The sequence below is a fragment of the Amphiura filiformis genome, chromosome 7 (assembly GCF_039555335.1).
Source record: "Amphiura filiformis chromosome 7, Afil_fr2py, whole genome shotgun sequence".
Lineage (NCBI taxonomy): Eukaryota > Metazoa > Echinodermata > Ophiuroidea > Amphilepidida > Amphiuridae > Amphiura > Amphiura filiformis.
This window is the reverse complement of record NC_092634.1, coordinates 63675920-63692159: the sequence shown is the minus strand read 5'-3', so window position 1 is coordinate 63692159 and position 16240 is coordinate 63675920. Positions and strand designations below refer to the sequence as shown.

Sequence of the window (16240 nt, the reverse complement as noted above, 5' to 3'; positions counted from 1 at the left end):
ATCAACAAACTACAATATTAATAAAAACAGGGAAATTGTATCAATTTACTTAGACATGATGATTTAGTAGTGTGTAATGGTGGCAATAATTAGATTTTTTTAAATTTTTGAAGTGGAAAAAAAATAAGATGGTAAATGATGAGCAGTGAAACAACAAACTGTGATAATAATGAAAACAGGGAAATGGTATCAATTAACTCAAAAATTTGATGATTTGGTATAAATGCAAATACAGGCTATTCCATTTAAAATCCACACTACTGTGGAAGATTTTGGAAATATCTTCCACAGAGGGAGTATGAATTTCAAATGGAATTAGCACATTAGCAGCTCCATTTGAAACTTACTCTCCCAAAGCGAAAGATTCAGGTTGAATCTTTATACTCCCGCTGCGGAAGATATTTCCAAAATCTTCCACAGGCTGGGGTAGTGTGGATTTTAACTGGAATAGCCCATTGCAGCAATAGGTCTGTCAGACTGGGTTATTCCCGAGACGACATCCCACCTTTCCCATCCTTTGTAACAAGATACATCACCTCATTTCATCAAATGACACTTCCATTACATTTGTACAGGTTCCCTTTGGTTTCATTTTCAGAATAGACTGGATAAATATGGGTCAATAGTCGAGAAATAAACATATTTTGCGAGATCTGGACATACTCTGTTCACTGCGAGACACATTTCGTTATTATCAATCTGTGCACTAGATCACAAATCGAAATTGGAGAAATGCATTATGGGAAGTGTAAGATATCTTCTTTGGGCTATTCCATTTTGAAATCCACACCCCCTGTGGAAGAGGAAGACAATGCCATCTAAATTCAAGTTGAACTATGTGCAAACCAGGTGTTGATGCTTATGTTGCATTTATGTTATGAAAACTGGAAATTTTGAAATAATTTGGACCCTATTCAGGCATGAGACAAATGCTTGACCAAAATGGAGGAAAAGATCAAAAAAGGAGGAAAAATAAATGATCCCCTATACTTTTGTACCGGGGTGAAAATTTGAAATAGGAGGAATTCCTCCTATCCAAGGAAAAATCTCATCCCTGTCTATTTAAGAAATTTTGTTTGTAATTCTAAAATCTTCCATACCATTTCAAGCTGGTTTTGGTTGAAAATTGTTCTGGAATGGTTAAACTGTTGAATTTGGTTGAAATTCCAAATCCTTCCTCAAAGAGGGGAAGGTTTTCAAATAGAACAGCCCATTCAACACGCTCCAATGCTAATGAAAACAGTGAAATTGTATCAAATTTGTTGATGATTTAGGAAAGTGCAATTTAGCAGCAATAACAATATCTTTTTAATAACAAATATTGTTTCGTTCACCAGTTTAGATCAAGCCAATTGGGCTTTTCCAGTTGAATTCCTTACACCCCCTAAGGAAGACATGACCTTAATCTCCCACACAGGGGGTGTAGATTTTAAATGGAATCACCCATTCAGGTAACCCCACTTGAAATTTACACTCCCTGTATGTGAAATTAAGGTCATGTCTATATAGGGGGTGTGGATTTCAACTGGAACAGCCAAATGAGTCAAACATCATTAATATTCAACTTAGACTTTCCTACCACAGATTATTATTAGAATTATAGTGTAAATTTCTGGAAAAGTTTCATCTCTGAAAGGCTGCTCTGTGCACTTTTTGTGTTGATTAATATTGTTCTAATAATAAGATACCTTTGAAATCACTAATAAGTGTGTCATTAATTAGTGTGAATAGTTACAATAACTCATGTCTGTTCAAGAAAAAGAAATAGGCACACTAACAATCTCAAATACTAGAAGCAATAACAATGTTACTACAAATACCACACAAGGCAGCACATGAAATTTATCTCATTTTGTGCCTGAGCTCTTTCATACTACTACCAGTCATCTGATACTTCAACACATCGAAGGGTTAGTAAACAGGCCCTATCTGCAATAGCTGCCAGGTGTCACATTTTATGTACAATATAGAATGCACAAATGTCTATAGGGCAGCTATTGCTGATAAAGCCATCTTGTAACAAATCCTCAAAATCATTCAATCAATATTAATCCCCTATTACCGTGCAAGCTAGCGAGTTTACAACCTTGTTTATAGGTACACATATACATATATCTTTTTATACAATACTTACAGATTAGTGCACCTTACAAAAAAACAAAACTCTCACACACCCGCAACAACATTAGTCACATGATATGTCATATGATCTATCACATGATCTTAGTGGTCTCCATAAGTCCTACAGAGAATATGTTCTACTATATATATACTACAAATCTAGACCTATATATATATATATATATATAGGATCACTTTACACAATGTGAACACACAATATTTTGCAGCATATTTTGGGCTAATCCAGTTAACATCCATACACCCCCTGTAGAAGACATGCCCTTGATCTTGAAGTCTACACCCTGTGGGAGAATAAGGTCATGTCTTCCACAGAGGGTGTATGGATTTTAACTGGAATGGCCCATTTCAAGAACACAAAGTATTCTGATGATGTTTATATTTATAAAGAAGGAAAACCAGTTTATTTTACGATCTTATGGCATTAATATTTTGGACAATTGATTTATACCAAAAATGTAGGTCATTTAGCCCAAAATGGGTTATAAAGTTAGGGTTTAGGGGATTTTAGGTTAGGGATAAGGTTATGTGGTAAGCCTTAAGATTTTGTTTTGGATAGGATTAGACTAAGGTTTAGGGTCAGAGTTAGGATTAGAGTCTGGGTTATGTCAAGGGCTAGGTTTAGGGCTTAGTTTACAGGTTTGGATTAGGATGACATTTAGGGTGTGGGTTAGGATTAGGGTTTATAACTAGGGTTTTCGGACTAATGACCTTTCAGACTATCGGCCAGTAACCGAAATGTGGTTGAGCGCTCTGTGAAAGAGACTTTTGGGGACTAATTTTCCTCTCAAGAATAAATCAAAATATATTTGTTACTATCTTTAATAGAGATAAATACAACTGACTTTGGTAGCAAATATTACGGTGGGATCCATAACTGTTATATTATTTTGGGTTATTCTAGTTGAAATCCATACACCCCTGTGAAAGTTATGGCCTTAATCTCCACACAGGGAGTGTGAATTTCAAATGGAGTCACCCATTCAGGTAACACCCATATGAAACTCACACTCACTGTGTCGAGATTAAGGTCATGTATTCCACAGGGGGTGTAAGGATTTCAACTTGAAGATCCCCTTAATTCTTGATATTCAACATCATCATTGAATACCTCCCAAGACTAACAAATCTACAGCAAGTTATACCAGAAATAACCATTGCCCAATCAGTACATGTACACACTCTATCCTATCCTCTACAAGCACCAACAAAATTAAAATTAAAAAAAACTTGTATAAAAAAGCAGCATATTTTGTAATAATAATGAGTCTATGATTCATCAATGAACACCTATACAGTACATGATCAATTATCATTGGCAGTTTTGTATTCAAACTAGTATGGACCAGTTTTATAAACTGGTTTATAATACATTCCACATACATTTGAAGTAAACTGTATTTCTGTACAGGTTATCTTTTCAACTGATTCAATTCGAGGGGTCAGTGACACAAAGACGTAACTCCATTTTTTGCGAAAATGAGATTTTGATATCAAAATGTTCAGAAACATGAGCACTTTCCAATAAACACATAGAAGTAACTCCACTTAGCACCCCATTGAAATCAATGGCCAGTGAAACATAGACACAACCACATGAGTCATTTTCTCAGAATGGCCATGATGGAGTTACGTCTTTGTATCAATGACCCCTCGAATTGAGGGGTTCATTGAGTAGTAGTTCTGGATGGTGTGGTGTGATCAACAACACTTTTTGGTATTTAGTTTGTTCCTATTCCAGGCAATGGTTGACGTCCAATGACCTTTAACCTTTTCCCAATGTTATATGGAATCTATTACAGAACAAGATGTTGAACTCGTCCCATGTGATGAGTGCAATGAACCCTGCATCATAAATGAACAAAGTAATTTGCTGCGCGCTGAGCGTAACATGTATGTACACGATCGTTTACGACTGGTTGACCTTTGCATGTACAACATGGCATATACGGTCGTGTTGTGCATATACATCGCGCTCAGCAGACGCAATCACGATCACAGCACATACCAGAACTCAGTCACAATTTTGCTTCCGATATTATTCTCAAAACTATATGTACACATGTTAAATATATGTATTTTATCAATTTTAAAATACATAATTTGGTCTGACTGATCATATGGGCAGTGTTTAATTTAATAATCATATGCAAATTCTTTTTATGATTTTCGTACCCCTTAAAACTAGAATAGATACAGCTTGTGATTCATAACAGCATTCAAAATGCATGCAACATACTCTCTATAGCCTACGTAATATGTACTATAACCAACAATGACCTCATCAACAAATACATAGTCCACCAATCTCCATGCAACATGACAGCTCAAAATTTGACCTCAACTTAATCGAGTATGAGTTTCTGTACCCAACATCATTCAAAGGTCAATTCAATGAGTGTACAACTACAAGCATATTGGTGTCACCGAACTGTGCATTGATAGATGAGTATGTTAGCGATCCCGGCAATTACGCCACCATTACTTCAGAAGTAAAGTATACACAGAATTGTACTGGTCATTTCTTTTGCTATAAAAATGAGTAGCAAAAAAGGCTACATTTTTATACAAAATACACAGAAATGATACATATACAAAATGCCTAGATAAGTAATGCCTAGCATTGCGTGTGGACAATACACATATTGGCTACTACGTACCAAAAGACTAACAATAATGTTCCGTCATACGTACTGGGTACCAACTTAGAATGGACCAAAGAGCTATTAGAGAAGGGAAAAAGTATGTTTTCAATACTTTACATAAGTCTCGTAGCAACTTAGAATGGACCAAGGAGCTATTAGAGGAGTAAGCACGCGTTCAGCCCTTTATAAGTCTCGGTAGCAACTTGGAATGGACCAATGAGCTATTAGAGGAGTAAGTACGCGTTCAGCCCTTTGCAAGTCTCTGTAGCGACTTAGAATGGACCAAGAGGTTATTAAAGGTGAAATCACGCGTTAAACCTTTTACATAAGTTCTATTAGAATCACAATAGGAACAGATACCTTTAATCTGATGCTCATTGCCGAAAATTTCTGCAATGACTCTACCTCTTGAATGGTTCTTATTTAGTCAGCGATAAGCATTAGCGTCAATCCAGTTTGAAATGTGGAGGGGAAAATCGGCCTGAATTGTCAAAAAGTGGCTGAAAAGAACAAAAAATGGGTCATGTTGCTGAAAGGTGGGGGACACATCCCCCCAAGGATCTACGCCCATGGTGAGAAGTAAATCAAGTATGCGCAAAATATGTCTCTTTTTGCGGTCAAGGTTGTCACACTATTTCGCCCTATTTATGCTTTGAAACTACTGATGGGATAAGACCCTGATGACATTGGTAATATGTTCTTATGAGGTAACTGTAGTATAGGACACTTGATTGTCATATCCTGAGATTTGTGTTACCTAATTTCTCACCTTTGCATAATTATATTGGATGGAGTTAAGGCCCACTCATATTTTACCGCATCTGCAGTGCTGCAGCTGTGAAAATTACCACTGCATTGGGCTATTCTGTTTGAAATCCATACAACTGCTATAGAAGGCATGACCTTAAATTTCCACACAGGGAGTGTGAATTTCAAATTCAATTAGCACATTAACCAACTCTATCTAAAACTACCACCCCCCCCCCCCCCATGTGGAAAAGTCAGGATGAATCTTTCTCAGCGGGTATATGAAATTCAAACGCAACTGCCTAATGTGTTCATTCCACTCATCATTCATACTCCCCTGTGGAAGGTATTTCCAAAATCATCCACAAGGGTGGTGTGAACTTTAAATGGAATCGCCTACTGTGTGAAAAACAGGCATTTTCAATCCACACTGTGCAATGTTACTGCAGTGAGGTTGAAAAAAAAGGTGTTGCAGTGGTTGTGTGTGTTGATTCAATACAATATTTTCATGGCAACCTAGTGCATATGTGACCATCCACATCGAAACGCTCGTAAAGTCGGCCCCTGGTCAATTTTGTTTTCTTCATTAAAAAGGTACATTATTTTGGTGCTACAATATATCTCTTTTTCTACATTGCTTGTATTAAATATCAAATGGTCATAATTGGCGGTCACTTCAAATCATCCCCAAGTCAACGAGGTTCAGGAATGTCCTCTCATTGTTAATTGTTGGTTAACCCACCACTTGAACAGGATTTAGCAAAAGCAAACAAAGACTAAAGCTATTTACTATAAGTATAAGCTTATTATCCTCTTCAACAATAGGATTAAAGATTGGTATATGACTGGACTGAAATGAGAAACTTGTAGGACAATTATTAGGTACATTATGGATACAAGCTTTATGCACATTTTGGACTGTAACTCAAAATTCAATTTGCCGACTTTACGAGCGGTTTGAGATGGATGGTCACATATGGTAACCTGGTCTGACCTGCAGTCATTTTCACAAGTTGCAAATGAAGTAATGGAATTTTACGGGTGATTTAACGCAATACACTATGAATGCAGTGAAGTAGGAATGAGCCTTAATGGGGTATTCCACTTGAATTCCATATACCCTCTGTGGAAGACATGACCTTAATCTCCCACACAGGGGGTGTAGATTTCATATGGAGTCGCCCATTCGGGGGAACCCCATTTGAAATTCACACTCCGTGTATGGGAGATTAAGGTCATGGCGTCCATATGGGGTGTAAGGATTGCAACTGGAATAGCCTTAAATACATCATACAGGGGGGTGACCAAACTTGTTGGACCCGAGGGCCACTTTGCAAATTGCAGACAGTTTGATGGGCCTGCAACCTTCATGTATACTACTGTTGGTATAATTAACTCTTGTTTCAAAGGCACAATTATATTTTGAGGATAAGCACTTCCTAGTGAATCAATAATATTATCCAAAAATATAATACCTTTATGCTGTAAAGTAATGTGTTTATGGCTAAATCTGATTGAACCTTTAAGGTCACCAACCTTCACACAGTATTTTGTGGGACCTGAGAGCACATCAAACACATTCTGAATACGGGGAATGTCCTTCTAATATCAGATAATTTTGATTCTTTGAAATTAGCGATATAATACAAATGATCAAATTTTTTGATATTTAACAGTACTTGAAGTAAACTTTATCAATCTATAACGATATATACCTAATGTGTATGTATCTGAGATGAAAAGCAGACCATCAAATGAAAATGTTGACCTTTCGTATTGAAGATATATGTGAAGTTTCCCAAAAGTTCACTAGTGTGTGCTTATCCTTCCAATTATAAATTGCCATCTCTAAAACAAAAGTGATTACACAAGGGAAAAAATAAGCAGGCTCTAAGCACTCTGTAGTCTGTACCCACCGGTTACTCCCGGTTAGCCTGTTTTATACTCAACTGCCTCCTGACAAAAAAGTCTCAATATCTCAAATTTGCTTGACAGAAAACATGTCGCAGCTTGTTTGAACTCTTTTGGTGGAAAATAGTTCACACACTTCAAACTGGGCTATTTTTTCCTTGAAGTGATATACAGTCAGGGTTGATGGTGATGAGAGAAGATTGTCTCAAGACGAATCTACTTGATTTTGTAATCTATCTAACATCGATAAGTTGGGTTTTGGGAAGTGAATGTTTGATTTTGAGGTTCTACGTTGCTCTTATAATGCTAAACATACCGGTACTAAAATGATCGCTAAATGACCTAGTAATATTATGGGAGAGTACTTAGTTACATATTTTAATATATTTCATAACCAAATTTAAACTTTATACTATTCTTATCAAACTTTTGAGTTAAAATAAAAGAAATAATCTCTATAAACCCTGAATTTTGATTCTAATCGATAGCAGCCATTGTAATCGAGTAATAATCGAGTTATAATCGAGTAATATGCGAGTATCAAAAATCCTCTGAGATGTTCCATGTTAGCTATTCCAGTTGAAATACATACGCCCCCTATGGAAGATGTGATGTCAATCTTCCACACAGGGGGTGTAGAATTCAAATGGAGTCACCCATTCAGGTAACCCAATTTGAAATTCACACTCCCTGTGTGGGAGATTAAGGTCATGTCTACAGGGGGGTGTATGGATTTTAACATAGCCCGTTAGCACCGTGGCATTGGTACTATATAATCAGAGTATATATACTTCTGGCAATGATTATAATCTTGTATAAAATGATCTATGAATATGTATGAATCCCTGGGCAATTTGCCATATATGGAAGGTGATCGTGAATATTCATGATGGATTGGATCATAAGGCTTACACAAGAACTCAATTTGTAAAAAATATACTGTAAAAGTGGACATTTTTGCGGTACATTCATTTTCGCGCATTTCGCTCGCAACACAGCTACCGTGAAAATAAAAACATGCGAGTATGTTCTTTTAATGTATAGGTATCTGTAAGAAAACTCAAAATCGCGAAAGCAATGTAATTCAAAATCGGCAAAGCGCATAAAATTACACACACAAAAATTACCACTTTCACAGTAATTTACACACAATGTAGGTATTATTTTTGGTTCAAAATTCTGCAATGCTTTGGATTTTTTGCACTAATCCAGATGTGCTTCTACAGTTCTAATTTAGCTGGTATAATTTATTCGTGTGATCATGGTCGGATTTACCTTTTTGGGGGCACTGGCCCAAGCCAAAATTTGGAGGCCCCTTAACTCACTGTGAGAAAGGCATGTGCACTCTATAAAATTGACAGTGGCAGTGGAAGCTATCCACGACTGGACGCTGGTAGGTGAACGCTGGTAGCGATTGCGAAAACACTACCCGTGTTTGATTTGCCAGCGATTTTTAATCAAACGCTGCACCTGGTAAGTATGATAGGCCCTTAATTCATCAGTTAAGACCTCACAAAGATGCAGTTAGTACTATAAAATCACTTCTGGGAATTTTTTTTTTAAAACAGTGCAGAAATTTGAATCCAAAGAGCTTTGTTTCATCTACATCATTATTATGTAATTATTCATCAAACCTGGTTTAGGGCAGAGAAAGTAATGTAAATTTAGGGCAAATATTCAGTAATTTGTCTACAAAATAAGCCTCAAAATACTTATTTCTATGAATTCCAGCATATGTGTAGTTATCATTGAAACAAGTTTTGTTTCATCAAGTACAAAAAAATCTCTGAGACAAGTGAAGTGGATCTTGAAAAACACCTCTACTTTTAACAACTATTGGGGAAGAGGTAGGACAGCCAGATTATGGTAAAAAGTTGAATTGTCTATTTACCACATAGCAATTTACTTCAGTTCGCCATGATTGAGGTTAATAATTGTATTTATCCCACATGGAAAAAGGTTATAACATGTAAAGAGATTAAAACATTGTTACTGTCTTTTGCCATAGGTTGGTTAACCGTACACAACAAGATTCTTATTGCGGCCACCTGCACAGGTACACCATTGCCAACGGTACCTGACTGGTGCACACGATGTACCTACACAGTACCAATGCTGCTACTGTACAGGACTCACCAGCAGTGGTACTGCACTGGTACTACATTGGTACTGCACAGTACCAGCCAAGTACCTTGGAGACGGTGTACTTGTGCAGACGGCCCCAATAAGAATCTTGTAGTGTATGACACACACTTTATTAAAAGAAAGTATATTCCTCTTATTGTCTATACATGTTACATGTGTTTACCATGTGAGGGTCATTGAGAAAAGTTGACCAAAGCTGTGAGAAAAGGAAGTAACATGTTAGTGAAGTAAAGCGTCGTATGTGATTGTGGCCCCTGAACATGTTTAAAACAAAACTGCCAAAAGGTTACATAGGAGGTTTTGCTGGAAACATGTTCAGGGGCCAATGACACATAGGTGTTTTTTCCTGCCCAATAATGAAATATAAGATACACCCTTTTATCATATTAGGGCTGTACAGGGCAGAAATAGGAGACAAAGAGTACTGGGCTATTCCAGTTGAAATCATATAACCCCTATGGAAGACATGACCTTAATCTCCCACACAGGGGGTGAAGACTTCAAATGGAGTCTGTCATCCATTTACAATTCACACTCCCTGTGTGGGAAATTACGGTAATGTCTTCCATATGGGGTGTATGGATTTCAATTGGAATAGCCCATTTCGATTTACACCAACGTTACATACATGTGCCTAGAAAAGCTTAAATTTACGAGTTTCATTTCTTTTTTCGGTAACAAAAGCTATTTCATTTCATGACGACAAAAATTACAAACATCGAAACACATCAAACTCCTGCGTTACGTCACATCTTACTGTTTACAGTGCGATTTCAGTGTAGACCTCCCATTCCACTTCTAACGTACAATATAGTTTAATCCGAATTAATCCGCTTCCATTTCAGTGTAGACCTCCCATTCCACTTCTAACGTACAATACAGTATAATCCGAATTAATCCGCTTCCATACAAACGGCTATCCACTTGCTCACACAATCATAACTCGAATACACATGTGCTTAGTTCACAGCTTGGAACTCTTCTGTGTCATCAGTGAACTTGGTATTTCAGGATGGGAATGATATCAAGTGCATTGGTCAGTGCAATTCATCTTTTTACTTGTTGCGGGCCCAAAATCGTCCGATTAGGGCTATCACTGGTGGGTGCGCCATCGTGGAGTTGTGGTGATACTTGCCGATAATTGGAGACATTCTATTCTATGGTGTCAAAAAAGTTTTAATACTGGCAGTGAGTACGAGTTGATGTCCCCCTCATCACGGCATGAGTACCTGCATAGAATAGCCGCCGACTAACACAATCACCTGAAAAAGACAAACAACAATTTAGACCCAAATTAAAGAGTTGGTGTGCCTCAGGGGTCTTTTCTAGGCCCTCATATTGACTTACATTTGTGTATGGGTCTTGTTTATAACTGAAGAACCTGGTCTGTATATAACAAACAGATTCAGAAAGTCTCCAGGTCCAATTGAAATTGTCAGCTGAAGACATTCAAATGTCTGGAAATAGAAGCGAGTAGTTTGTACATCATATCCCTTGCGTAAAATCACACAGATTCCACAACCTCTCTTATGGTTCTTATATTGGTAATGTATTCATTTATTTTGATTTTACTGCTGTAGCACAGTACCTAAATAGTAATACTAATCGGAAATTTGCTCCCCATAAACAAACCATTGCATTTCCATTTACTGTCATAGGTGCAAATCTGTGTACTTATCTCAAGGTTATACATGATTTCTTTTATACTTGAAAGTAATTACATTGATTTACGCACAATGTAAGGGCTGGTGTGCCTCTGGGGTCTTTTCTAGGCCCTTATATTGACTTACATTTGTGTATGGGTCTCGGATGGTTCTGATCTTGATAAGGTTGTGTCCATGGCGCAGTGGTAGAGATACTATAAAGTTACTTCCCTGAAAATGTAATATATGCAAATAAATATTGGTTAATGAACATTTCAAGAGTTAAGAAGTCATCAAGGTAAAGTCCCTTCATAACATGGTCCCTGCATCGCTGTACATTTGTCCTCTTAAAGTCATTTTTGGTAATATGTCAATAGACATAACATTGTCAACATCTAGAAACATCTAGAGAATTACCAGTCAGTCTATCAACAGCATTACACCGCTGATGACGGAGAATGGTTTCTCTGCAATATTCGTGTTGTTGACCAGTTTTAAATCTACCTTTAAAGCCATAACATGGTCCGTTGAGTCGGCATTTGGAGGCACTAGGACCCACGATTGCATGACCTAGAAATAGCTCATTCCCCAAACACTACCCCTGACAAAACAAGATGGCAGCCTATATACTGCCCCCACTCACCTGATTCAGTTGTGGCAGGAGTTGTCCATTTAAATACGCTTCACGCACAAAACATGGTCCGCTGAGTCGGCAATTGGAGTCACTAGGACCCATGTTTGCATGACCTAGAAATAGCAGGTTTCCAAAACCTTCAGTGATCGGAAGAAAGAAAATAAATTTTGTTTAATTCTTGCAAATAACTGTAAGGCCAAGAAAAAAGTGTTTGTCCTCACTCGACCTACGTACAAAAGAATACGACCCTAATTTTGCAGGTTTGTTCCAAATTTTTCATGACGGGTCGGGTCGGGTTGGTATTATTCGGGGAATGCCATGGCAAAATCTTGCCCCGCAGGGCTATACCGTGGACCTACCCCACACACACCAGACCACTTACTATTCAACCGAGGCCCATCCTGTACCCCCTTAATGTGGACCCGTTTTAAATGCACTTTTACATTATTTGCGATGCCCTGGTTATATCCATGCAACCGAGGACGTCCACGGTTGGAGGTGTGTCCTCGTTTGCGATGTGTGTATCCATATGTAGGCTCTCATTTGCAGGTAATTACAAATGCACCCCGCCCCCTGCTTACCCCCATTCGCCCGTGACACTAACTTACCCTGTCTATATGAGTACTGGTTGAGTTCATGATAGAGGTAGATGTTGTGCTCACAAGCCTCCCTGACACGGATGCAATGGAGGGGAAATAACGGTTTCACCAGTTCCGCTGTTCCACTCATGTACTGAGACACACTCAACTCTAGCTCTCTTGTCATTCTGGGGAAATAAAGTGGGGAGAATGTGAAGAATGTGAGTTTTCCAGTTGAAATCCATACACTGCCTGATGGAAGACATATTCTTCCACATAGGGAGTGTGAATTTCAAATTGAGCCACCTACTCAAGGTCATCTGCTCCAAAATGGGTTATTCCAGTTGAAATCCATACACCGCCTTTGGAAGATATGACCTTAATTTTGAATTTCAAATTGAGCCACCTACTCAGGGTCATCTGCTCCAAAATGGGATATTCCAGTTGAAATCCATACACCTCATATAGAAGATATGACCTTAATCTTCGACACAGGAAGTGCAAATTTCAAATGGAGCCACAAATTCAGGGTCATCTGCTCCAAAATGGGTTATTCCAGTCAAAATCTATACACTCCCTTTGGAAGACACAAAGTCAACCTTCCACAAAGGGAGTGTGAATTTCAAATGGAATAGCTCATTCTAGGTTGTCTGCTACAAAAACGGATTATTCCAGTTGAAATCCATACACCCCCTATGGAAGACATGACCTTAATCTCGACACAGGAGTGTGAATTTCAAATGGAGCTACCCACTAGGGTAGTCTGCTCCAAAATGGGTTCTTCCAGTTGAAATCCATACACCCCCTTTGGAAGACATTAAACTTCGACCCAGGGAGTGCGAATTTCAAATGGAGCTAACCACTCTGGTAGTCTGCTCCAAAATGGGTTCTTCCATTTGAAATTCATACACCCCTTATGGAAGACATGACTTTAATGTTCCCCACAGGAGTGTGAATTTCAAATGGAATAACTCATTCAGGATCGTCTGCTACTAAATGAGTTATTCCAGTTGAAATCCATACACCCCTTTTGGAAGACATGACTTTAATGTTCCCCACAGGGAGTGTGAATATTAAATGGAATAACTCATTCAGGATCATCTGCTACTAAATGGGTTATTCCAGTTGAAATCCATACACCCCTTTTGGAAGACATGATTTTAATATTCCACACAGGGAGTGTGAATTTCAAATGGAGCCATCATTAAGGGTCATCTGCTTCAAAATGAGTTATTCCAGTTGAAATCCATACACCCCTATGGAAGACACAACCTTAATTTTCCACACAGGAAATGGGCAACTGCATTTGAAATCTGTTTTGGAGATTAAGGTCATGTCTTCCACAGGGGGTGTATGGATTTCAACCGCTGGCTAATGATTCAACAGAAAATTTCTGGACGCTCGCTGATAGCTTACCTTTTAATATATGTGTTGAGAATATCTTGCACAGCAAAATGATTGTTAAGCCTAGCAAAATTCTCCGCCGATGTGTTGTTGACATTAGCCAAGGCCCAGTTAGCACCATAATCGAGTAGGACCTGCACCGCCATTGTGTAACCTCTTCTACTAGCCTGAAATTAATGAATAAAATCATCACTTTATTTAATGGGAGAATGTTTTCATATTATTTTCTTTCTTGCAGCACATGATCATACCAGATTACCTTTTCTTTCAATAGGCCAACATGTTATGTTTACCATAATAATATTACTACCATGGTATGCCACAACATGCCCTTCTCTCTTATTCTTGGGCACATGATCAGATTTGTGTTTAGGACACTGGAAAGAAGGAAAGGAAAGTATATACAGTAAATGTGGTAGGGACCCCTGTCAGTGCAGTGTGCTTAGGGTAATAATACGATAGGCTGGGATGGTCACTATAAAAACTTGATAGCTGTAATAAAGCAAAATATTGTAATTCCCTGGCATTTAATGTCAATGGTATACCCATTACATGAACTTAGAAGAACTTACAATTTTATAGGGCATTCATTAACAATGGAAGTTAACTGCACAGCCTATTAATTATATACAGGCCTATAATTTAGTGTTTGAATAAATTATCTTAAAAAAGAACCTTTTTTTCTTTTTCATATCACTGAAAGCTTTAAAATGTTGATTTTTCGTAATCATATTTTGAAAATATTCCAAATTTTTTGTTGTTGAAATTATCATTCTTAATCAATCAAATTTTGCTAAAGCAATCAAAGCACGGATGATTTTTCCCATGATTTTAGCCAAATTAAAAAAATTGTAAATTTCATGTGGAAAAACTTGTGCGTAAACACACACTTTTACTATGTGGTTTTAAAGAGCCCGACTCGTGAGATTTCTTTACATGGCCTTACCTTTATCAGCGCTGTATCACCAGTAGCTGGTTGTTTGAAGTTAACAAATGCACCCGCCTCTAATAAAATACCAGCAGCACTTGCATTACCCTAAACACAAACAAAATGAAAGCATCGTAAGTCATAATAATACGTCATAAGCATCATAATAGGAGCACTGTGGCGCAACGATCTAAGACTTTGACTCATGAGGTAGTTTTAGTGCATCCCAAGAACAAGCAGCCCAAGGGTAGGATCAGTGGAGTGGTCTACGGGGTATGCTGTTCGGGTGAGCAAGCCTGTCAGGACTCCTACATAAGAGAAACCGCCCAACCTCATCATAATACAGGATACCATGGCGCAACGGTCTAAGACTTTGACTCATGAGGTAGTTTGAGTCCCTGCTGCATCAATGTGTGGTGCACTTAGGCAAGGCTCTTCACCCATCTTCACAGTATCCCATTATTCTTTGCGGTACAATAATAGAACTGCACATGCCATAAAAATGTACACAAAATCTTTCACTTCAACTTTCGATTACTCATTCAAATCAGGGGTGCTTATAGACTTTTGTTTGAAAAAATATGACCCATAAAATATTGTGAAACTATCCATAGCTCTCAATATCTAAGTGGCTCTTGCTTGTATTTTGTATACATTTGCTAAGGAGCAAGCAGATACACTGCAGTGCATGATGGGATACGGATACTCCCTTCAGCTGCTGTGCTCTTCACCCTAAACTGTTTCTCCAAACCCAGGTGTACAAATGGGTACCGGCTTTATTCAATGCCGGGAAGATAACAGACTCGCTGTGTGAAGCAATCCACCACAGCAACATTATATGGAACAGTCTGGCCCACAACAGCTGAAAGGAGTATCCCATCATGCATTGCAGTATATCTGCTTGCTCCATAGCAAATGTATACAAAATATAAACAAGAGCCGCACTTAGATATTGAGAGCTATGGATAGTTTCATAATACTTCAAGGGTCATACTTTTTCAAACAAAAGTCTAAGCTCCCCTGATTTAAGCGAGTAATTGAAAGTTGAAGTGAGGGATTTTGTGCACATTTTCTGTGACACATTTAGTTTTATTATGGTACCACAAAGCATAATGGGATACTCCCTTTAGCTGCTGTGGTCTGGCCCAATTGCTTTGAAAAAGAGATGGGCATTCTGGCCAGTGAATGCAGGTTTGTCCCCTTTATCACTACCATAAGTCTGTGTCATCACACCACTATTGCTAGAGTTCAAAAGATGTCGTCTGCTGGAGCTGGGCTATTCCAATTGATATCCATACACCCCCTATGGAAGAAATTATCTTAATCTTCTACACATGGAGTGTGAATTTCAAATGGGGTTACCTGAATGGGCGACTCCATTTGAAATTCACACCCCCTGTGTGGCAAATCACATTCATGTCTTCCATAGGGAGTGTGGATTTCAAAAGGAATACCCCATTAGGTCA

At 38.1% G+C, this 16240-nt stretch overlaps 1 protein-coding gene and 1 long non-coding RNA gene across 2 annotated transcripts in view; both read right to left on the bottom strand.

The window, feature by feature from the left end:
- Window positions 1-5993: 5993 nt before the first annotated feature.
- LOC140157458 (uncharacterized) lies at window positions 5994-10528 on the bottom strand. Its single transcript, XR_011859683.1, has 2 exons — window positions 10440-10528; window positions 5994-10371 (listed from the first exon to the last, which is right to left on the bottom strand). It is a non-coding gene; the product is annotated as an uncharacterized lncRNA (long non-coding RNA).
- Window positions 10529-10533: 5 nt separating this feature from the next.
- LOC140157997 (uncharacterized) overlaps window positions 10534-16240 on the bottom strand; it is a 45098-nt gene continuing 39391 nt past the window's right edge. The window contains 6 exon segments of the mRNA XM_072181246.1: window positions 10534-10849; window positions 11378-11461; window positions 11874-12001; window positions 12473-12630; window positions 13859-14013; window positions 14793-14882. Coding sequence (XP_072037347.1) covers window positions 10802-10849; window positions 11378-11461; window positions 11874-12001; window positions 12473-12630; window positions 13859-14013; window positions 14793-14882 — 663 coding nt within the window. The 3' untranslated portion in view covers window positions 10534-10801.